Consider the following 24,849-nt stretch of genomic DNA (forward strand, 5'->3'; position numbering starts at 1 on the left):
CTTCATTATTCGCAGACACTGGTCTTATTTATGAAATCTCTTCAATGCTTACCCTATCTTTTTGATCAATTATGTACTTAAACTTATCACTTTAACAAGTGAGATGGCATTGATACATGCCTCCTTGATAAGACTGAATTGGAATCCCCTGGCACATTTCTAGCTTTACCATTGGCGGTAAGTCCGAGTGAACATGTGCTGACCTATACATCTCCTCCCTCTCTTATTCCCACTCTTATATTTAACAAAGATCACTTTTCTGTTAATTTTAAACACCTAGGAATAAATGTGTATTAATTACAGAGTTCAACCAATAGTATTAAGTAGAACAAAAAAAAATACTAAAAGGAATAAAATAGTAAGTTGTTCCTCAACAGTCAAGACAAGGGCTGATCAAGTCATTGTTTCTCATAGTGTCCATTTCACTTCAACGGGTTTCCTTTTAGGTGCTCAGTTAGTTGTCATTAAACCTAACATAATGGTGAGCAATCTCTAGTGGACTTCTTGTCCTCGGTACATTGTCCCCTGGCCCACAGTCACCCTTCGGACCTGTTTTGCACTTGCCTGAATATGTGTTTCTTTCAGAGACAGTCTCAAGTAGCTGACTGTTGACTAGACATCATTGGCCTAAGCTGTTTTATTCAGTAAAAAAAAAAAAATTCAATTACAATCTAAAGAGATGTCTTTGGTAAATAACAATCTCATGCATGAGAATTTGGCTCAACTGTAACTGAACATTGGGTTTAAAGGGATTTCTCTCTTTTGAATCTAGATCATTATCTTTAAAAAAATTGCTTTGTGTTGCCAAACTTGTTTTGCAACTTGGTTTCACAGGTTTCCAATGAAATAGCAATGGGTAATTGGTACCTTCATAGTCCCCTAAGGTGGATTTTGCAACCTCTGGCTTATGCCACTGAGTTTCAGCTAGAGTTTTTACAAACAGGAGTAGAATTCCATATAAATGTAATTTTTACCTTAATTCAGATAAAGATATAAAATAATATCAGCATAGTAAGTCATCTAGGTGTAATTGCTAAATGTAAATTGGTTTTAAGTTCCCATTTTGGTGACAGACTAAAGAGACATCAATTTTGTATCCTATTGAGGTAATCTTTACGTCCTCTATATCTTCTTAAGTTCCGATTATTTAAAAACAGCTGAAGTTTTTTTTTTTTATTAAAAGTGTTGTTTTGTTTGAACATATAATTCTAAAGCAAGCATTTGAGTCCCATCACTTTTTAACAATGTTCAAGTCTGGTCTACATTATGTCATGATGTTAAGGGATCCTATTTATGACAGATATTTTAAGCCTTCTTAGCATCTTTGACAAGCATTCAAAAAATCAAAGTTCCAAATTTCATGTACTTTTATATTTCCAGTTTGGCCCCTGGAAATGTCAAAGGATATATATCTCTCATCTTGTAGAGATAGTGACTAATTAGGTTATTTGGATTATATTCAAGATGTAAAGTGGTACTAAATTTTAAATTATGATAATATAAAATGCAACTGATACAAATGTCCAAAACTTACAAAAGTCTAATGATCTTGTTGTGTTGTTATCAGCTACATGGAAAAATATATTAAAGCTCTATTTTAATTTGCTTATGCTTGTGTTAGACAGTCAATAAATATTTCCTACCACACATACTCTTAAAACTTATAGAAGGCATTGGACCTTTTTGTAAATGTTTTATAAATTATTTGACAGCTATAATTGTTTACTAAATTTTCACTTGATATTAAGCAATCCAGGAAGCCTGACTTGTTCCCTCATTTCTCAATTCTCTTCAAGATGAAAAACTGATTCTATTCTGAAGGACTCTCAATCAGGATGTACAGTTTGATTTTCAGACCTTATAAAAGGGATGACTAGCAGTTTTCTGTAATAATAGCCTGGCCACATATAAAGAAATTATGATTTCATGGCTAGATTTACTTTGCCATGGGCACAGTAAATAGGCAGAATCTCCCTTTTTCAAACCAAACTAAGGGATAGTTAAAAAGTCTTACTAATTATTTCAAAATCTGTATACAGTTTAGATAAGGTGGTCTATTTGTTTGATCTTACTTAGAAGAACATAGCTTTCTTCATGGGCATCATCTTATCTCACAGGAAGAATATTATCATAATGCCTGTGACCACAGACTTCTAGCTCAAGCCACCAAAGATTAGGGATGGGGTTGAGCACCCTCCTTGGCTGACATTCCTAAAGGCTGCTGTGGTCTACTTTAACAGAGACCAAGAGAAAGAGGAGTGAGTTAGGCAGCAGCAGCAATGTAAGGATACATGGCAGACCAAGTAATGGCTGCTTTCCACAGTGATCTGCCATCAGGGAGACCCAACAAGGCCAGTCCACCCCAAATGGCACATGTTTTTTATATGAGGAGTCAGGGAATTGGGAAAGCAGCTGTTGTGAACAGCCCTGTCAGCTCTGCCAAGAGCCAGGCCAGTGAAGACGGAACTGCCCTGGGGACTGAAGGCTTCCTGGCTCAGAACTACAGACCCTGTTGGCCCCATACTATAAAGCTCTTTACTCCACCCAGCTTCCAAACTAACCACCACCATCAGGGGACAGCCTAGGGTCAGTAACATTGCAGGCAGACCTGGAAATTTGCCTTTAGACATCCTACCCATTCTATACTGACCTTCTATTCAGGCCAGTCTTCCTCCCAGGCCAGCTAGGTAATGGGAATCATCAAGGTGTCTTCCCTAAGGAAGTTCACACCTCCCTTATGTCTCATCCAACACCCTATGTGAAAAGATAGGCAGGTCTGGACCTCACATACACCTGGCCAGGCCTTAATGCCCACCTGATTATTATCAAACTGTTCCTTTCAGTTTCTGTTTGCCTCTCAATGGAAAACCTCCCTCATGGTTTGCAGCACCTTTTCTAGGTCCTCTGATAACCATCTGTCTTTTCTTATGGACCCTGCATATTTAATCTGTTTGTTAGATCTATTTTCTCCAGACTTGAAGCAGCGAAATTCTAGATGTCCATGCACATGAAACCTGAATGGAGACAGTTTCTGCGAGATAGTACTGCTGCCCCCTTGAGAGGCTACCTTCTGCTGAAACCCTGTCTTGACCATGGGTCCCTGCTGATGTAGGCAGGCAGATAGAATGAAATTGATTACATTTGTGAGCTGTAAAGCAGGCCCCCTGTGTGATCTCATGCCCTTACCTGACCCCACCTGAACACCTACCTGTCAATCAGACTACGTAACCATTCCCTCTTTGGGAGTAAATAAAAGGCTTGGAACACAGTGGGCCCTTCCCTCGTTGCCTCACAGGCACGTGGCCTTTGGGCCGCCTGCTCTCTGCTTTCCTGCCTGCTTGCTCCACTTGGCTCTTGGACTGCTCTCTGCCTTTGTTTTGCTACCCGTGCTAAACTACCTGTAGCTGCTCATAGCTATATACTTGCCCCACATGGCTCTTTCCTGGCCTGCTCTCTGTCTGGTATGGACCCAATTTAGCTTCTAGACCTCTCTTCCCTAAATAAAGCCCTCAATTTCCTGTGCATTCCTCTCACTGAATAAAATCCTTAAAATTTTCCATGTTGTCAGGATTCTCCTCTGAATAAGTGGCAAGAACCCCTAGGGTTATTATTATTGAAAATTATTAATAAGCAGGAGGATATCATTACCTCACCCCTACTCAGCTTGAAGAAATCAGTGCAGTCCTCACCCAAACCCTTGACAGCAGCCAGGGTTTCTATAAGCAGAGGGAGGAAATGAGGGAGCCCAGGACAAGAGGCAGGCAAAACTAACTCCATCCCACAGTTTCTTGCCAGCATGCACACACTAAACAAAATGGGAGCATTCAGGCATATACCTGTCTTCACACTAGCTGTGAAGTAGGCAGGCATACAGGTTAAAATACATTAGGTTTGTGAGCTGGAAGACCACGCCTTCACCACGCCCCTGTGTGTCCTCAAGCCCCTACTTGAAACCTTCACCATGCCCCTGTGTGAATTCATGCCTCTACCCAGGTGCCCACCAGCCAATCAGGTTAATTAACCACTCCCCTTTGGAAGTGGGTTAAAAGCCTGGGACACGGTGTGTCTGGCCCTCTCTTCTTTTCCCTGACCTCTTGCCAGGAGGGGGCTTGCTATAGCCCTGCGCCTCCAGGGTCCGTTGCCTTTGGGCCACCCGCCCTAGGCTTCCTGGCCTAGATGCTCCTCCATGTGGCTGGTTTCTGGTGCTCGGTATGAACCCAGATTTACCTCTCCCTCTTAATAAAGCTCTCACTCTCCTATGCATCTTTTGCACTAAATAAAAGCCTAAAATGTACCATGCTGCCTTGTTTATTTATGCCAGTATTTAGAATTCTTCTCTAAATGTTAGGCAAGAACCCTCTCAGGCTTATTAATATTGGGGATTTATTAATAAGCATATGGTGATATCATATGGCACCCCAAATTCCAGTAGCATATGTGGCATCCCAGATGGCGCTTCTGAGGAACTTTAAGGGGCCACATTTTCATATAGATTTTAAGGGGTCATTTCCTATATCAGCTGGACAGGACTCTTGCTCTCCTATTTCCCCTCTTGTCCTTATTTCAGCCATCTTTTCCACCACGAACAATGTTTCTAATTTCTCCTCTTATCTTCATAATCATAGTGCTCCTATTCCTACCATGTATAATTAACATACCACAAAATTCCTGACAGGAATGTATGACTCAAGCAATCATGCAGGAATAACACAAGATGGTCCTTCAATCAATCTGATCCAGAGTATAGATACCCCACCCCCATCGATGCCCCATATCAGCAGGAAGCAGCCAGAAAGAAACCAGAATCCTACTTCCTTATCTACATTCAGAGGTAGGATTGATGGAACAAGGACTTCAGCCTCAGCCATCTTGCTACCCTTGCCTTCTTTCAGGAGACCAGTTCTCTCACACCCTATTGTTCCCCACCCCATGCCCTGCATCTTCCCCAGGTTTGGAAGTCAGAGGTCCAAACTTGAAAAACCTGTATGGGGAACTTCACCTCTGCCTACTGTCCCCACCCCCACCACTAGCCCATGTAAGATATACAGAAGCCCAGCCCCTGGGGTCTGGGTCCCTTGCCACATGTTCAGTCTTGTGCATGCTGGCAATTGGTTGACCTCTGTGAGTTTATTTTCTTTGAATAAATTCGGCCTGTGAGTTATATCATGTTTCCTCTGTCCTGTGCCCCTGTTTTCTTACAAGTTCAGCCTTCTAAAGGCTCTTGTCCACACAAATGAAGAATACCTGGTTGTAATATTTTGGGCCAGGAGGCAATTCATCCTCTGAAAGACAGGAAACAAGATTGGATTGCCACAGGAAATAAAAGCTTCAATATAAGGAAAGAACTGCTCCCCTGTGAATTAGAAGTGAAATTTACACAACATGTTTTGCCTAAAGAAGAAATGCATCATTCTCTACGAATCTACATTTATTCTCCTCAAGATCCCTCTAGAATTTCTGGAATTCTTATGAGGACTTAAACCTATTTTTAACAATAATTTTCAATCGTTACAACTCTAGCTAACACTGATACACTGATTGAAAGGAAAAAAGATGGCAATTAAATTATAGGAGAATATTTTAATCCTGGCATTTTTGACACTGGAGGCATTTACACAAAATACATGAGCCAAGTAATGCTCAGATTTCATAGGAGTTGTCTTGACAAAATTAAACCAACAATGCTAAAAGCATATATAATGAAGTTTTTTTCTTTTATGATATGGGTTGAGAAATGTTCCAATGGATTGAAGAATAATATAACTATTACCAACTCTGGAAACTGTAAAAATTGATTTTGGAAGAAATTAAACTTTTAGAAAAATTATGAACAGAAAGTAAAATTGAAACTTGCTAAAAATTCTCATATTTTTATTGATAAAATTGGTAGAAGAATCACCTCTTCTTATAAAATTTGATTGAAAAACTAAATTGGGGAGAAATAATGACCGTGAAAAAAAATGGAGATAAAACAAAATCAATGAAATCTATTTTTAAATTTCCACAGAAAAATTTTTATTTCAACTAAAGTAAGTTTAGTAGAATAAGAAAATATAAAGCCAGAAATTGTTTAATGCTGGTCTACAAAAAGTCACTAAGAAATCATATTAATTGATAGATTTTCCTCCAACAAGGAAAAAAAAAAACTTTTGCTGACTCAAATAAACATAAATCTGATTTAAATATTGGTATTTAGAAATAGAATCAAAATAACTCATTTAAATTGGGTCAAAGCATCAGAATCAAATTGTGAGAGTCAAAATAGCCATATCAAAAACAGTAAATTGTCCACTAGGCTTATATATTTGTTTTTATTATCCTGATATTTACCTACTAAGTACATTAAAACGTACTTAATTAGTAAACTAAATAGTGTGATTAAGGAAAGAAGTAATATTAAATCATTAATATTTGTGCTTTGAACATTTTTTTTCAAGAGCCAGGAGCTTCTTCCAGGTCTCCCACATGGGTGCAGTGTCCCAAGTACTTAGGCTATCCGTTGCTGCTTTCCCAGGCACATTATCAGGAAGCTAGATGGGTAATGGAGCAGCTGATGAACATATAGGATACCAGTGCTGCAGAGGGCAGTTCAATCCCTTATGCAACAGCACTGGCCCTTATTGAAATTTTAAATAACAATTAGGGTCTTCCTCAGTTCGCTACTTGATTTCAAGAATAGAAATTACAGTTAAAAAACAATTCCTTTGATTGCTCTATGGAGAAGGGACAAGAGTAGGTCAACAGCTGCAGCATTAAACCAATTGAGAGGATATGGTAGTATGCAATGAGAAAGGACAGTGGCTTGAATGAAGTCATGCAGTGGAGATGGAGGAAAAAAAAACACCTTTACTGGAGGCTGGAAGACAGGCACAAGAACAGATCTGGTGGGTTGTAAAGTTGAATCAACAAGTCTGAAGCAAGAAAGGGCAATCAGGACTAGAGATATTAATCTAGGAGTTAACAGCATTGACTATGGTATTTAGAACTATGGGACCAAATGTCATTACCTAGAAACATTAGAAAGAGAAAATGCATCATATGGGGCTCTCCAACACTGAATCTCTATATGTTAGAGACTGAGCAGGGGAGAACAAAAGACAGAAAGAAATCAGGAGAATGTGGTATCATAGAAAGAAGACAGTCAAGAAACAAATGGCTGGGGCTGGTGTTGTGGCACAGCAGTTAAGCCAACACTTGTGAAGCTGGCATCTCATGCCAGTTCAAGTCCCAGTTGCTCTGCTTCTGATCCAGCTTCCTGCTGGGAAGGCAGAGGAGGATAGCCCAATTTCTTGGGTCTTTGTCACTCATGTGCAAGATCTGATGGAATTCCTGGCTCCTAACTTTGGGATGGTACATCTGTAGCTGTTGCAGCCTTTTGAGGAGTGAATCAGTGGATGGCAAAATCAATCTCTCCCCCACCCCCAACCCCGCAAATGGCCAAACTAGGGGCTGGGGCTGTGGTGTATTGGGTAAAGCTACCACTTGCACTGGTTTGAGTCCTGGCTGCTCCACTTCTGATCCAGCTCTCTGCACCTCCGTGGGAGACCAGAGGAAGCTCCTGGCTCCAGGCTTCGGACAACTGGGGAGTGAACCAGTGGATGGAAGACCTCTCTCTCTTTCTCTGCCTCTGTCTCTGCCTCTCTGTAACTCTGCCTTTCAAATAAATGAACTTAAAAAAAATGGCCAAAATATCCAGAGCTGGGCCAAGCTGAAGCCAGGAGCCAGGAACTGGGTCTCCCATGTGGGTGGCAGGAATTCAAGTACTTGAAACATTATCTGTTGCTTCCCAGGCTCAGCAGCAGAAAACTGGAATGGAAGTAGAGTATGCAGGGCTTGAACTGGCACTCTGATGTGGGATGTGGGTGTGTCCTAGGTGGCAGCTTAACCTTCTGTGCCACACTGCCTGACCCTGGTTAAGTTTTCTTTAACACCAAGCTGTTAAAAAGAAGTGAGTGAAAGGAACCGAGAAGAAAAGACATAAATGGCACCAAAAAGTACAATATCCATTCACTCATTCACCTGTAACTCCTAGGTGTAACACTGAGAATTTGGGAGTGTCTCCCCCTACCCTGTCCCCAATACAGATGCACTTTACTGGATACAAAACCAACAGTTCCTCCTCAGCCATGATTCAGCAGTGAGCGCCCATGTTTATAGCTGCTCTAGGAGAATAACAGTTGCCCGGATCTCAGGGCAATATCTTATGTTGTACTTTCACCCTTTTTATGTCTCCCATCTACCCAAGTAGAAGCAGCACTCAGTGGTGCTTACTGCCTTAGACTATTCTATATCAGAAGTGGAGTGCCTATTTTTCTTTGGCTCATTTATCTCAAAAAATTTGTCAGAAAGATGAGGGTTTTAATCTATGCTTAATTACTTCATCTTAATTGAGAAGACAAGGTTTATGATTGAAAACATAACTCAGCTCATACTGAAGAGTAAAACATTATTTTGATTCATGATACATTTTGAGGTATAATAATTCACTGACGTCTGATGGCACACAAAGGCTTGACTTCTATTTTTTCTAAGATAGGGAAAAAAAACTGGTGATATACTTCTCACCTCTTTATCTGAATCCCTAGGATTAGGAAATTATAGATGGAAATTTACAAAATAGCCTCTACAAAAGATCTTTTTACCTACTTTTCTACCTTACAAAATCATACGCTATCAAGTAACAAAATCTATATGAAAGAACTTTGAAACTATAAAATGATATCAAAGTGTGAGAACAAATAATATAATATAAGTAGACAACACTAAATTGCATAAAAGTGAATAAAAGTGCTTTGGGCACAGATGCAGAAAAGAACATATATGATTACCATTTTTAAAATAAATTTATTATAATTGACCAATAATTGTATATATTTATGAGGTATAAAGTAGTGTTCTGATTTATACATACTAGAAAAATTAGGTTAGGTTAATTAACATATCTATCACTTCATCATGGGGATCACAGTTATTTCAAAATTGCTACATATGTTTTACATTTTCACCACATGTAAATCTTTTTAGTTGAGGATTTCACATCCCAGTAATGTTGGAAGTCATAAAATTACTTATTTGTACATCTCAGAGGCAATGAGAGTATACAAGGGAAGAAAATTCTTGAAGCCAGGGCTGTTCAAATTTTCATTTGCATATGAATCACTTGAGAATCTTGTAAAAGTGTAGATTGACTCAGTAAGCATGGGGCAGATCTCAAGATTCTGCCATTCTCACTTTCAAGAGTTGTCTGTCCAAGGCTGGTCTACAGAAAAGAATCTAAGTAGCAAGATGCAACTATATGGTATTGATGGAGAGAGACAGGTGTTACAAAACAAACATGCCATGGGGTAAAATATTTATAGTGGCATGAAAGCTTGACAGTGGAGCTCTTTGTTGGAGAGATCTGCACAAGACTCACATGTGACAAAGTCACATGCAGAGATGGAAGGATGGGAAGAAAACAAGATGTATGTGCTGACCTGGGATAGTAGTAAAAGTGTCAGGGACTGCATGGTGCTCTCCCTGGGGTATGGAGGAAGGGTTCTTTCTCAACTCCAAAGGGAAGGAGCCCTTCAGGAGGGTGATTAAGCCACTTGAAAGAAGGATTCAAAAACCCTCAGTACACAATTATCCTTTATGAACCAAATATTTAAATGTTCCTAGATTCTGAAAAAATCATATATTTCTTTATGGATATACTATCATGAAAGATTCTTAGACTAATTTAGCTCTTAACACTCAGTCTATGACTTACCAAAGTCCTGTTCCTCAAAGGGACTGTCTGGTGGCTCTTCTAGGAAAAAGCACAAAGGGCAAGACATCTTTATTTGCAGGGATCAGTCACACTGGAGCTCCCTACCCGTCTCTCCCTGTCTGGAAAGCTCCTGGTCCTTGGACTTTACACACAGACTAACTTAAGGTTGGTTGAACTAGCTGGACAAGCACAGTTGTCTCATGGAGGACTGATTCCACAACCCCTATGGATTTCAAAATCTGTATCCTTATGTTTCTCCTATAAAATGGTGTGGTGTTCACATATGACCAATGAGCATCTTTCTGTGCACTTTAATTATATTTAGATCACTTAAAATAACTAATACAATGAAGAGGTTACACTGTATTGTTTGGAGAATATGGCAAGAAAAAAAGTCTACAGTGCAGAGGCAACCATTGTTGCCTAACTGTATAGCACATGTCAGGAATAATGGAACATTTTCCATTGGCTGATTGAATTCACTGATGCAGAACCCACAGATACATATTCAATACCCAAATCCACTGATAGTGAGCACTTAATATTAAGTAGATATTTTTTAGAAGTTGTATGAAGAAGCTGGAGATAAGAGGCTGTTGGGGGGCGGAATATAGCTGTCAGCTTTTGTTTTTGCCCTTGTGTGGTATGACACAGGTGATATTGTATAGACCCCAAAAATTTATCCCTAAGAAATGAGGCATTTTGTATAACTTCACCTTCAATTTTAACCTTAGAAGACATAGTAGTTAAGAAAACTTAATATACACTGAAAACTTTTAATTACATGCAGATAGCCAAGGTAGACTAGGCAAAAGAGATGTAACTCAAATTCAGAAATCCCATATTTATCACATATATGAGGCCTTTAGAGCTTTAACAAAAGGCCCCATTTACTAGTTATGGCTGTAATCCATTCAATTTGTAAGGTACAAATTATGGTTATTTGGAGAGGGAGGATGTACCATAGTGTAAGGAGCAATGATAGCACAGTAAGGCTTTAGCTTTCACATATGTTAAACAAAAACATTAACACTTTCTATGAACATCTTGTTGCTGGGTGCTTGATCAGACTTGCCAATCCAATAATTAAAGCTACTGAAAAGAATCCTCATTCTAGACCCAATGGACAGAAATTACAGCACTTGGTCTCAGCATGCTGCTTCTCATTAATTTAGCTAGGAGTTGCAGATCACTGAAAGTTAGAGTTGGGATAAAGATTCCAGAGAAAGCGAACATTTGTAAACTATGCACTTGGGAAGGATAATATTAAGTATAACTAAAATAGTAACTAATTACTGAACACTTACTATGCATTAGGTGGAAAGACTCATTTGCATAGTCCCATTTAATATTCAGAAAAACCATTGCAGTTATTAGAATAATAAATTTTCTAGCGTGGATGTTTGGCACAATTGTTGAGCTGTCACATGGGACATCGACTCCTGTATCGCAGTGTCTAGGTTCAGGTCCAGCTCTGCTTCCAATCCAGCGTCCTATTAATGTGTACTGGGGGAATCAACAGGTGACAGCTCAAGTTCTTGGGTCTCTTCCACTCATGTGGGAGACCCAGATTGAGCTCTTGGCTCCCATCCTGGTCTCCCTCCTAGGTGTAAGGAGCTCAAGCACTTGATTCATCTTCTACTGTTTTCTCAGGCACATTAGCAGGGAGCTGGGTTGGAAGTGGAGCTCTCAGGATTCAAACTGTCACTCACATGGGATGCTGGCATTGCAAGGAGCGGCTTTACCCACTTACTACAATGCTGGCTCTGAATAAAAGCTTTTAAAAAGCAGTGTGCAGCCATTAGGAATAACCTGTTCTCTTTGAAAAGGAAAAACAAGTTTCCAAGGACAATGTGAATATTAAAATCTGATCATTTGGAGTCACACTGCTAGTTAGTAGGGGATCTAGAACTCAACTGGGGTCTGAGTGGCTCCAGGTCCACTGAGAAACAACATAATTGCTAGCCTCTAGTAGTTTCAGATGGATCACAAAATAAAAATCATTCATAAAGTTTTCAGGATGTGACCTTACATATACACATCTTAAGATACCTGCTGGTCCACATTCACCAGGACAGTGACCATTTAAAAGAACATAACAGGTTTCAGACTTACTGCCAAATAAACAGACAACCATACTGCAGAAATGGCTCTATCTTACCAGTTTATTATAAGAGCATGTATGTACAAGGCTTGGTGCCCAAGGGGCAGAATAAAATCTCCAAATCGTATTCTAACCACTTTCATTCCTGTTCATGGGTCATAAACTACAAGACTGACTTTTAGTATCCCAAATATATTTTTTAAAAAAATAAAATTTGGCATTAAAAATAACATGTGTGATCATATTAAAAAGTCACATGTCACAACAGTTTTTACACCATACACTTCTAATAAAACACTATCTTGTATAATAACAGTGGTCAGCCTCTATCTCAAGCCTCTTACTCCTATTGTCCACTGCCTTCCCAGATACATACACTAGTACATTCCAGACCAACAGTCCAGACCCATCCAGAATCCAAGAAGGCATCAAAAGTACAGAAGGGAGTGTTATCACTTAGTTAGGCCCTGGCAGGTGAGAAGGGGAAGGAGAATGGTAGTTACTCACTATAATGGAGATGTTTTGCATTTGTGAAACTCCTCACAACAACCCTACATGGTGTCATCATATCTCCATCACAGATGAGAAAGCCCAAATTCAGAGTGTGGAAAGTACTTAACTAAGATGTCCATTATCACGATTAAAAATAAAACAAAACAAATCAACAAAGCAGGACACATGTGCTAATCCCCTGTATTCCTAGATGAACATTATATAACTATATTGATTTTTACTCCTCCTCATATTTTGCAGAATGAATTAAAAAATCAAAGTTCATTTTCCTGTGTAATCAATTTACAAGATCATTGAGTTAGCTTCTGTATAAGCTTGTATCTTCTTCAAAAGCTATTTGTAAGAACACTCACATCTTTTGCATACTGCTTTGTATCCTGTATATACCCCAGAGTCAAGTTATTCTGACACTACAAACACCTGGGAAACTGAAATCTGGAATGAGATAAGTTCCTGGATTTGCATCCTGCCTAGTCACATCTAGTGCAGTAAATGTAAATGAAGTTTCAGATAGGGAGTCAGGAGACTTGAACTTTCCAGTCTGATTGCTATGCCTTTCATCACACTTCATTCCCTTTTGTCTTTCTGGCTTGGAAGGTGCTTGAGGGGATTAGGATTGGTTGGAAATGGAGGTAAAGGAAGCAGAAGTAATGAGTGGAACTAGGATGGAAACTGGCGTGAGGGTTGTATTCCTATTATGTCAGCCTAGGATCTTATTAAAAAGGGCCAGGATCCTAGTTTCATAGTCAAGTTCAGACCACTAATGATGTACTAACCAGATATTATGTTTCTCCTGATATGATGCAACAGATGTTATACAGCACCCCTAGGATGTAGTCTGGTCCAAAATGTTCAGAGATACTCCTGTAGAGGAACCAGGCAAATCCAGAAAGTGAGATATTCTGCAGGGCAACAGATCAACGTCAGATGTAAAGGGGACCATGCTAACTAGAGAAGACTTAGGGGACATAACAACCAGATGCAAAGTCTGGTCCTGTGTTTTGTTCTTGTTTGTACAGAATGTTGAAAAGGGTGTTTTGGAACAGCTAGGGACTTTTGACTATTAGATAAAGTTAATATTTGTTGAACTGGAAAGGTGGACATTGTTAACAGAAAAAAAAGGAAGTAGCAAAAAGCATGTAAAACAAAATCTCATTTTTATACAAAATATTATAGATCTGGAAAGTACTATGATAAAGGTTATATTGGTGAATTAATAGAATAAGCTGATTTAGTGTAATTTTGCTTCAATGTATTTTCTAACTTTTTATGATGGGCATAAAACTGTTATTACAGTAACAAAATTTCTTTTGATTCAAAAAGAAATCAGTTTGGAAATTGAAGTACATGACCCTTCCCACAGAGCCAGAGTAGAGAGGACTAGTTAATTATATCATAACTAGTAGATAGACTATTCAGGAGTTAAACTAATAGGCAATGCATTTTTCAGTATCACCCTAACTTCCATCCACCCTTCAGTTCCAGGCACCAGAGAAGAGCCCAAGCACTCACTCAGCCTTTGAGTTGCTCCAGGATTCCTGTTACTGCCAGCAGCTTGCTCCCACCCCTGTGTGGGGCCCATCAGAAAGCGAGTCTGGGCTTCTGCTTTAGTGGGTTTGCCCAAGGCTCCATTTTCCTCCATTGAGCTCATTAACTAGGCTTTGGCCCTGAAGCGCTCCTTTACTTCTGCCAATGCCAGGACTGAATCTTGCTCTAGGGACTCTAACTCCCTAACTTGAATTTATCTAAAAATGGAAAGAATGCTCAGAACAAAGATGTTGCTATTTGTCTGGATTTCCAGAATCTTCTCCTGGCAAGACTTACCACTGTTGTGCCCTCCCTAACAAAATTGGACCACCTTTGGTTGCTGTTGCCTGCCCAAAATGCCCATTCTTGGCATACCCATTATACCGCAGTAGGCAAGGTGTCTGGCCTTATAAAGTCAGCCTCTGCAGCCAGTTTCATTTCCCACTCTGTCCTGGCCTCCACTTTCACCCCACTTACTGGCCCCTGTGGGACAGATATATAATCTGTAAGCCCAAGATCTGATGGAAGCCTACTTCTGCTTAGAGGTTGGTTATAAACACCTTAGTTAGAGCTAAGGTGGGCATAGCCATGTCCAAAAGCTCATTATTTTATTTCTTCCTGAATGTATTCATTCATTTAGCAAGCAGTTATTGATCTTCTACTGGATATAAAACACTGTGTTGGGTACTGAAACTATATAAACAAAGAAGGACTATATAATGAAACTATACAAATGAACTCCCTGTCTTCGTGGAGTTATTTGTAATCCTAAGGGAGAAAGACCTAAGCAAATTAGCTCAACAATAATTATTTATCTGAAATTGTGATATAAGAGGTACTATAAAGGAGAAGCAAGTACCAGGTATGAAGAAAGCATTAAATCTGAAATTTAAAGGTAAGACTTTGCAAAATGGTTAGCAGTCTTGGCCAAGGGCAAGCATGGGTAGGGAGCTTCTGATAGGAATAAAGCTGGCAGCTATGAGGAACCAAATCAAGGCCATTGGGCTGAGGGACACCATGCAAGGGGCTGAGAGAGGTGAGTTGGGCTGGAGAAGCAGGACAAATTGACACATCTGGCTGCCATATTATAGGCTTATATTAGTCCCCACCTGGATGCCCTTGTAAAAATATATACTTGGGCCCTGAGGTCAGAGATGGATCTAAGGCTGCTGAGTATCGTCTGAAACTTTTATGTTCTCAGAAAAAAAAAATATTTCTGCTGAGTCCAAAAAGATAGCAATATTCTTTGCATCATTATCAGGTCCCGGAAACAAATCAAAAATCATGATTCTATGCTTCAGTAACCTTTTTTGCAGCTCTAGTAGACACAAATTAAAGAAAAACATAGTTCAGGGCACGGCACTGTGGTGCAGTGCATTAACGCCCTGGCCTGAAGCGCCGGCATCCTATATGGGTGCCGGTTCTAGTCCCAGCTGCTCTTCTTAGCATCCAGCTCTCTGCTATGGGCTGGGAAAGAAGTAGAAAATGGCCCAAGTCCTTGGGCTCCTGACCCTGCGTGGGAGACCCGGAAGAAGCTCCTGGCTCCTGGCTTCGGATCAGCGCAGCTCTGGCTGTTGCGGCCAGTTGGGGAGTGAACCATTAGATGGAAGACCTCTCTCCCTCTGTCTCTCCTCTCTCTGTGTAACTCTTTCAAATAAATAAATAAATCTTAAAAAACAAAAAGAAAAACATAGTTGAGTTAAAGCAATAGAGGAAGGGTTAGAAAACATAGACCACGCTGGCGCCATGGCTCAATAGGCTATTCCTCCGCCTTGCGGCGCCGGCACATGGGTTCTAGTCCCGGTCGGGGCACCGATCCTGTCCCGGTTGCCCCTCTTCCAGGCCAGCTCTCTGCTGTGGCCAGGGAGGCCAGTGGAGGATGGCCCAAGTCCTTGGGCCCTGCACCCTATGGGAGACCAGGAGAAACACCTGGCTCCCGCCTTCGGATCAGCACGGTGCGCCGGCCGCAGCAGCCATTGGAGGGTGAACCAGCGGCAAAGAAAGACCTTTCTCTCTGTCACTCTCTCTCACTGTCCACTCTGCCTGTCAAAAAATTAAAAAAAAGAAAGAAAACATAGACCACACAAGAGGTGCTTAACTTAGACAAAAAAAATACAAATAATGAAAATCTGTAAAAACAGATTTTTAAAAAATACAAAGTAGCTACACGAAAGAAGTTTTAGTTTACCACATTTTAGTAATTAGAAAATTTGTACATTTTCATGAAATTAAAAACTTTTAAAAACTTGTAGCTTGAAAAAAATATATTTCAGACAGTTGAGATGAATTCCTGCATAGCCATGGCAGAGTCAAAGAAGGCCTGGCCTAGTACCATCTCTCACTCCCTAGGGACCTAGGGCAAAGATTTTTGCATCAACAAACAGAGATGGAGCTCAGTCATAGAGTTGTACAGTAATATTTGAAATGCTCTCCACCAATTCTATCACTTAATAGGTACTTGGTGAATGCTAAGCCCTTTTCCTATAGAACACAAAAGCTCCAAAAGATAGTAACACATGAAAATAAAATAGGTGGATGAAAATAAGGAGCAATTGATTCAGAAGAGACAAGGTCTTGGTCTTCTTCTGTGATCCTAAAGTCACATTATTAGCATACAGTGAGTGCTCAAGAAATTTTGAAAAATGAGTGAGAATAATATGAATCTATTTTAATTATTACTCAAAAAACTTAAATGATAATTAAGGCATTCAGATCTGGCTGAAGAGCCCATGAGAGTATTTTAGGCATGGAAAGCCAAGACACTCTGGAAAAAAAAAAAAAAAAACACCTAAATGAAACATCTCTGTGAGTGAGATCCCAGTAGAAAGAATGGGCCATCAAAGAAGGAGGTACCCTTCTCTGAAGGGAGGAGAGAACTTCCACTTTGACTATGACCTTGTCTAAATAAGATCAGAGTCAGCGAACTCAAGAGGCTTCCATAGCCTTGGAAACAAATGACTAGAGCCTAGGGAGATTTCTGATGCCATAAACAAGAGTGTCAAATTGTTAAGTCAACAACAGGAGTCACTCTGTACTTACTCCTCATGTGGGATCTCTGTCCTTAACGTGTTGTCCAATGTGAATTAATGTTATAACTAGTACTCAAACAGTATTTTACACTTTATGTTCTGTGTGGGCGCAAACTGATGAAATCTTTACTTAATACATACTAAATCTATCTTCTGTATATAAAGATATTTGAAAATGAATCTTGATGTGAATGGAATAGGAGAGGGAGCAGGAGATGGGAGGGGTGCAAGTGGGAGGGAAGTTATGGGGGGGAAAAAGCCATTGTAATCCATAAACTGTACTTCAGAAATTATATTTACTAAATAAAATTTTTTTAAAAAAAATAATTGACTAGCCTGAAATTTGAAGCAAGCATTTGTGTTTTTTTTTTGCCATTAATTTTTTTTAACTTTTATTTAATGAATATAAATTTCCAGTGTACAGCTTATGGATTACAATGGCTTCCCCCTCCCATAACTTCCCTCCCACCCACAACCCTCCCCTCTTCCGCTCCCTTTCCCCTTCCATTCACATCAAGATTCATTTTCAATTCTCTTTATATACAGAAGATCAATTTAGTATATATTAAGTAAAGATTTCAACAGTTTGCACCCACACAGAAACACAAAGTGAAACATACTGTTTGAGTACTAGTTATAGCATTAAATCACAATGTACAGTACATTAAGGACAGAGATCCCACATGAGGAGCAAGTGCACAGTGACTCCTGTTGTTGACCCAACAAATTGACACTCTAGTTTATGGTGCCAGTAACCACCCTAGGCTGTCGTCATGAGTTGCCAAGGCTATGGAAGCCTTCCAAGTTCGCCGACTCTGATCATATTTAGACAAGGTCATAAAAGACAGGGTGAGGATAGTAACCAATGATCCTAAGAGTGGCATTTACCAGGTCTGAACAATTATACAGCATTAAGTGGGGAAGAGGACCATTAGTACACACAGGTTGGGAGTAGAGCCATTGGAGGTAGAGTAGAGGTTATCATTACGAAGGAATGAGGCCCAAGTGCGCTAGACAGGGTCTAGAACTAAGGACAGAGTCATTAGAGGAGCTAAGATTGTAGCTGTCTCAGCTACAATTAAGTTTTCTGATTGAGAGGCAAATAGAACCTGACAGAAGGGGCTTGATAATATTTCGGTGGGCTTTAGGCCTTGTAAGTTAAGAGGCCCAGACCTATCTATCTCTTCACATGGGGTACATATATCCTAAGGGAGGTGTGAACCTCTTAGGGGAAGGCACTCTGTTGACTTTCATGACTTGGCTGGCCTGGGAGGAGAGCTGGCCAGGTAAAGGCAGGTGGCATCTCTAACAAGAAATTTACAGTTCTGTCTGCAATGTTGCTGACCCTACTTGGCCGTCCCCTCAGCTGCAGTGGTCACTTTGGAAGTTGGGCTGAGTGAAGGGCTTTTCAGCTTAGAGCCAATAAGATCTGTGGCTCTGACCTGGGCATCCTTCGACTCCAGGGCAGGTCCATGTCCAGTGATCCAACTCTTGGCATAGCTGCCAGGGCTCTTCACAAGTTGACTTCTGCTGAAGCCCAGGCTTACCACATTGAAAGCCACTGCAGTAGACTGGCCTGTTGGGTCTCCTGAAGCAAGCATTTGTACCTTAAAATATACCCAATGATACCGAACGAAACAGTAGAAGGTCATTGATATTTATGCAGGATAGGAGTCTCCCAACATCACTTTAAGAGTCATGCCTCAAGAAAAATGACCTAATGAAAGATCTCTGTGAGTGAGATCCCAGTGGAAATAACGGACCATCAAAGAAGGAGGTACCTTTCTCTGAGGGGAGGAGAGAATTTCCACTTTGACTATGACCTTGCCTATATAAGATCAGAGTCGGCGAACTCAAAATGCTTCCACAGCCTTGGCTGCTCATAAGAGCCTCGGGTGATTACTGACGTCATAAATAAGAGTGTCAATTGTTAAATCAACAACGGGAGTCACTGTGCACCTACTCCCCATGTAGGATCTCTGTCCTTAATTTGTTGTACTATGCGAATTAAAGGTAAAGCTACTACTCAAACAGTACTCTATACTTTGTGTGTCTGTGTGGGTGCAAACTGTTGAAATCTTTACTTAGTATATACTAAGTTGATTGTATATAAAGATAATTGAAAATGAATCTTGATGAAGAATGGGATGGGAGAGGGAGTGGGAGATAGGATGGTTGTGGGTGGGAGGGAGATTATGGGGGGAAAAAGCCACTATAATTCAAAAGTTGCACTTTGGAAATTTATATTTATTAAATAAAAGTTGAAAAAGAGTCATGCCTCACATAGCTATAGTCCATTGCGATTCCAAAGCCTATCCATTTGGTTGTCTAGGGGCTTTTGTCATTATAACAAACCCTCTCCACCACATAAATACATATAAGTATAAAAACACACATTTTTCAGGATTTCTCCATTCACATTTTTATCTAGTTTTCCCTTTCAAGACTTTCCTCAATTAATTCTTTCCTGTTGAGAAATTTTGATATAATGTGTCTAACTTAAATCCTTTTACCAGATGTCTTTAACACTCTATGGTGGATTTTAGTATAATATTTTAGAATGAAATTGGGCAACTACATTTATTTGTATTAAGTACATCTTAACAGACGCCCCAAAGGAGAGAAACAAACACAAATACCTTGCATACATTGTGGCATCAAGGTGATGGGCGGCAGACAAGGGGAGGTACAGAGAGTTTAGGTTTGGCAATAATATGCCATCTGTGACTTCTTCATGTAATTAAGTACCTGCTATGCCTATTTCCAAGGCAAGCCATGTTTCCTAATCTATACCATTGTTTCATTTGTGATTTTTTTTTAAAAAGGTCAATCTCTGTGGCCAAGAAAATAATAATAATAATAATCCAACCAAATAAACAAGCAAAAACCAAACCAAACAAAACAAAAAATCACCAAGGGTTTTGTATATGAAGAAGGTCCATGACTCCACAAATGTCATCCTACATACATCCTCCATGAGCTCATTTCCCATAGTCAAGAATCAGTAATTCTCTTTGTATAATGATGTAATGGTGTGTGGTGAGGAAGGAGAGAAAAGGAAAGTTAGAAACTGAGTAGAAGACAGAATCTAATTGCTCCACATAAAATCACAAAATTCAAAATGATCCTGAAGAGTTTGTAAAAAACTGACATAATTTTTTTGCACTGTATTTTGTGGAAGGGAGTGTGTAGAAATGGCAGTTGATACATTTATTTGATATTCTTAAATGAAAACAAATGTTTAATGTTTTCATTCAATCAACTTTTGCTGAGTATCTGCTCTGTGCTAACAGTGTGACACCAGGGCCATACAGAAATAGAAAGACCCTATTTGTGTCCTTGAATAGTTTGCAACTGAAAGACAGTGAGAATTCTACATATCTCTTGAAAGCAAGTGACAGAAAATAAGGATGTCATGCTAAGACAGAGAAGAAAAAAATGAGATGTGTGATGACTGAAGTATCAAGAGTGGAAGTTAGCAGCTTCAAGGAGTCAAGTTGGACTGCTGGCATGATGGTGAATTCCATCTTTAATACTGGAAGCATAGTCAATGTCAGAGTTTTATTCAGGCTAATGAGCCCAGAGAACAAATTAAGTTTAAAAAATGACATTCAGCAACCTTTACTCATTCAGTAGAAGATCTTAAATATATCTGAGAGATGAAGGGGAAGGGACTCTCAAGGAGGCAGAAATGAAGCAGGAAAAGCTAAATATGGCCCATGAAATAGGTTATGTAAATTTGGTGCAAAAATACTTGTCAATTCCCCAATCTTCAAGAGAAATCTGAAGGTTACTCTAAAGATCACTCTCCACATATTCATTTCCCTTTGGAGAACGTCTAATTATGTTTCCCCCTCTAAAGATTAGAAGCACAGCCATAGCCATACTTCAGTAGAAGTCATACACAAAGAGAAGAAAAACTGTACAAATGGAATGAGCTTGAGCTACCAAGTATCTTATGTAATGGACATACAGAAAGGATTAGACAACCACAAAAAGAAAAACCAAGGGCTTCTATCTTTCACAGTCACTGACTCAAAGACAACAAAACTATGACGCTCATTGAAAAATAAGACAATTCTGGTATGTACTGGAAGAAAGAAGAATGAAAATGGGGAGAAGGAGAAGAAAGTAAAGACAAAAAAGTAGAGAGAGAGAGCATTCTATATGCAGAGATATACTCTTAATAGAACATCTGCTTTCTGGAATATTTTTCTATCCTTACCCTGAACAGCTGCCATGCCACAGTGATGTATTTTCTGTAGTTGTTTTTTGCCATAAGGTTTAGAATATGTTCCAAAACACAACAGTTAGTTCAGGGTAGCCTGTATCCTTATATTGTGTTCTCTGCTGAATGACAGTTCAATAAGATTTGTAAATTTCACAAGATTTTTCATCTTGAATTCCAAATGAGTTGGAAATGACAGTTTCATCCTACCTTTTGTATTTAATTAAATTGAGCATATTTTACTCACTAGGATTTGATGAGGAAAAAATAGAAAGAAAATGTATTACCTGACAATACTATTCACATGTAGAAGCATGGTATTCTTTTTAAAAATGCAATACCATTGTCATGCTGTTTTATTTGATTCTAAGTTACAGAAGTGCAAGTACTATGTCTTTTCATCTTTGTATGGCCAGTGCATAACACAGTACCAGGCACATCTAAAAATTCATAAATGTTGAATAAGTAAATAAAAGAAAGAATGGATTTCAATGAGTGGAAAGAAATAAGGTTGATTTCATTAGCACAGAAAACAAAGAGGACAAACCAAGTGCTTCCATAACTACATCCTAGGCACATTCCAAACATTTCAATCGTATCTTCTACACTTTGAGTCTAGACTCAGCTTTAGAAACCTTACCAACATAGCACATCAGTAAAATATATATTTCCTACCCCTACAATAGAGAACTTCATTAGGCAAACCATAAATAGGAAATATCTTCCTCAAATTTCTTCTCTGATATCAACATGCATATCAACATTTCAGATCATTAGCATATCCATGAACACGCATATTTTAGATCTGTGCACAGTCTCTACTGCCACTCATCTTGCATGTCAGCAATAGAATCCTGCAACCAGAAGGGAATGCTATTTTTTTTTCATTTTTTCTATCATCCTCTTTCCTTCCAAAGCTAGGTCATCATCCTCTTGGCTTTTAACCTAAATGTATAGAGTTGCCAAAAATATCCTGTGCTCCAAATAGCCATGCTTTGTAGTTGTCCTTCATTCCTACCACTATTGCCTGCATCAGATTCCCATTGATAATTGACTTGGTCAAGGTTCAAGTTGGTTATATCACTTTGACCAAGTTTTTTTTTTTTTTCTTTTGGATGTATTTTCCTCTTTGTCAGAGCAAGGATGCGCCACCAAATCTTTCAAGATTCTTTCAACCCAAAAGCATTCACAGAGTACCTGCTTTATTCAAAATGCTTTGTTAGCCACCAGAGTTAACCAGTAACAAGAAAGATACATGTTCTGATCTGAAGGAGCTTAAAAGAAAGATATGACTTGGGCCATTGCTGTGACTCAGCAGGTTAACGCCCTGGCCTGAAGTGCCAGTATCCCATATGGGCACCGGTTCGAGACCCAGCTGCTCCACTTCTGACCCAGCTCTCTGCTGTGGCCTGGGAGAGTGACGGAAGATGGCCCAGGTCCTTGGGCACCTGCACTAGCTTCTGGCTCCTGGCTTCATATCGGCGCAGCTCCGGGCCGTTGCAGCCAACTGGGGAGTGAACCAGCAGATAGAAGATCTCTCTCTCTCTCTCTCTGCCTCTCCTCTCTGTGTAATCGACTTTCAGATAAATAAATCTTTAAAAAAATGCTACATACTTTAAAAAGAAAAAGACAGCAGTGACCAACTAGTTATACAATTAACTACTGAATTTTACAGTTGTGTTGAGGTGCATAAAGGCGTAGTATGAGGTGCTATTAATGTGTAAAACAAAGACACCTAACTTGGAAGTCAGATGAGTTAAGGAAAGTTTGAGCTAAGTGTTCAAACATAGTCAGGAACTAAATAAGCAAAAGGTTAGTTGGCTGAATGTTCAGGGCAGAGGAACAGCCCACATGAAGACTTCAAGGGAGACCTGATAAAGGTGTAATTAGAAAGAATAAAATGAGCAAAACAAAAAGTGGTAAGAGAGAAGGCTTGGACAATAGATAGATGACTTTTTGTGGGCCTTTTAGTCTAGAATTTTTAACTTTACTGTTACATCATAGGAAAGAAATTGAAGAGTTGTAATCAGGGGGAAAATGTGACTATATCAAAAAGAGCCTGGCTGCAGTGTGGAGAATGATGGGAGGGAAATAAGAAAGGCCAGAGACGAAAAAGGGAATGGAGCAATACTCTAGGTGAGAAATGAATATAGGTTGGAGTAAAAAAATACCAATGGAAAAATAGAGTAACACAAATGGTATTTGACTGGTAAAAGTGGTATAAACTGTCACATTTATGGGGAGGAAGAAAAGGCAGTTCATGATTCATCTCTGTTTTTTAATTGGACTAGGCAGACGGTTATACAACTCACTGAGATAGGAAATGAATTTAAAAGACTGAAGTTGAATTTTTTTTTCTGTGCATAGTTTAACTCTCTAAGTGAAGATGTCGAATGTCACCATTGGCACTGGATGCATGGGTCTGGATCCCAGAAGAAACATTAAAATTGCACATTTGAAAGAGATGGACAAAGGATGAAGGAAAGAATGGCTGAATCACAGCTGTGACATTTAAGTATTTTCTTGTAACCAGACTGTTCTAATAATATTGCTTGTTCCTTATGCCATGCCCTATACTGTGTAGAATGCAACACTACTCAACATATATAACAATTAGTTAACAAATGTTTGTTGACTGACCACTACCTGCTCAATCCTAGGAATATAAGTCATACAAAGCACACATAGTTCCTGCCCTCTTGGCTCTCATACTCTACAAGACACACGGAAAATTTAAATAAGCATACAAATAAAATATAACTAAAATTATTATTAAGTGTAAGTATTTTACATGTGCGTGATGATGACAGTAAGGGGGAAAATCAATCTAAGTAAGTGGCATTGAAGTCTAAACACTGAGTAAGAGGTACCTAAGAGAACACTGAGGAAAATTTCAGGCAGAAGCAAGAGCATACATTTTAGATCTGAATAACAGAGGGAATTAGCAGCCACCACCACAGACTTTAAAATGTTTTTAAATTTTATTATTTAAGTTACACAAGTTTCATGTATGTCATATACACAAATTTAGGAAGACAGTGATACTCCCCCTCGACCTTCCTTCCCACCCATGCTTCAACCCCTCCTCCTCCCTCTCACATTCCCACTCTTAATTTTTACAAAGATCTATTTTCAGTTTACTTAATGATCATATATTTAACTCTATACTAAGTGAAAGAGTTCGACAAATAGCAAGAAGAAGAAAAAAAAAAACACTGTTCCTCAATGGAAGAGACAAGGGCTTTAAACAATCATCTAATCACAAAACGTCCACTTCATTACATTACATTTTAGGTACATATTAGTTATCTCGGATCAGGGAAAACATATGATATCTTTTTAAGACTGGCTTATTTCACTAAGTGTAATGTTTTCCAGTTGCTTCCATTTTGTTGATAATGACAGGATTTCATTTTTTTTACAGCTGAATAAGCTCTCTATAGTGTATATTTACTGTAATATATTTATCAAGTGAACAGTTGATGAACATCTGGGTTGATTCCATATCTTAGCTATTGTGAATTGTGCTGCAATGAACAATGGGGTACAGATAACTCTTTCATCTGCTAATTTCTTTTGGTTTGGGTAAATTCCCAGGGGTGGGATGGCTGGATCAGAGGTTAGGTCTATATTCAGATTTCAGAGGTATCTCCATACTGTCTTCCACTGGAGGCTACACCAGTTTACATTCCCACCA

At 39.2% G+C, this 24,849-nt stretch overlaps 1 protein-coding gene across 7 annotated transcripts in view; it reads right to left on the reverse strand.

The window, feature by feature from the left end:
- Positions 1-24,849, reverse strand: part of SLC44A5 (solute carrier family 44 member 5) — a 440,515-nt gene that overhangs the window by 195,540 nt on the left and 220,126 nt on the right. For 4 of the 7 annotated variants that reach the window (XM_062191562.1, XM_062191561.1, XM_062191556.1 and 1 more), the window contains one exon: positions 9,752-9,790. The exons of 2 other annotated variants lie outside the window; for them this stretch is intronic. In XM_062191562.1, coding sequence (XP_062047546.1) covers positions 9,752-9,790 — 39 coding nt within the window. The remainder of the gene's footprint in view (positions 1-9,751; positions 9,791-24,849) is intronic. One more of the 7 variants, XM_062191558.1, reaches the window with a different exon arrangement.

Source organism: Lepus europaeus, chromosome 5 (genome assembly GCF_033115175.1).
Source record: "Lepus europaeus isolate LE1 chromosome 5, mLepTim1.pri, whole genome shotgun sequence".
Classification (NCBI taxonomy): Eukaryota; Metazoa; Chordata; class Mammalia; order Lagomorpha; family Leporidae; genus Lepus; species Lepus europaeus.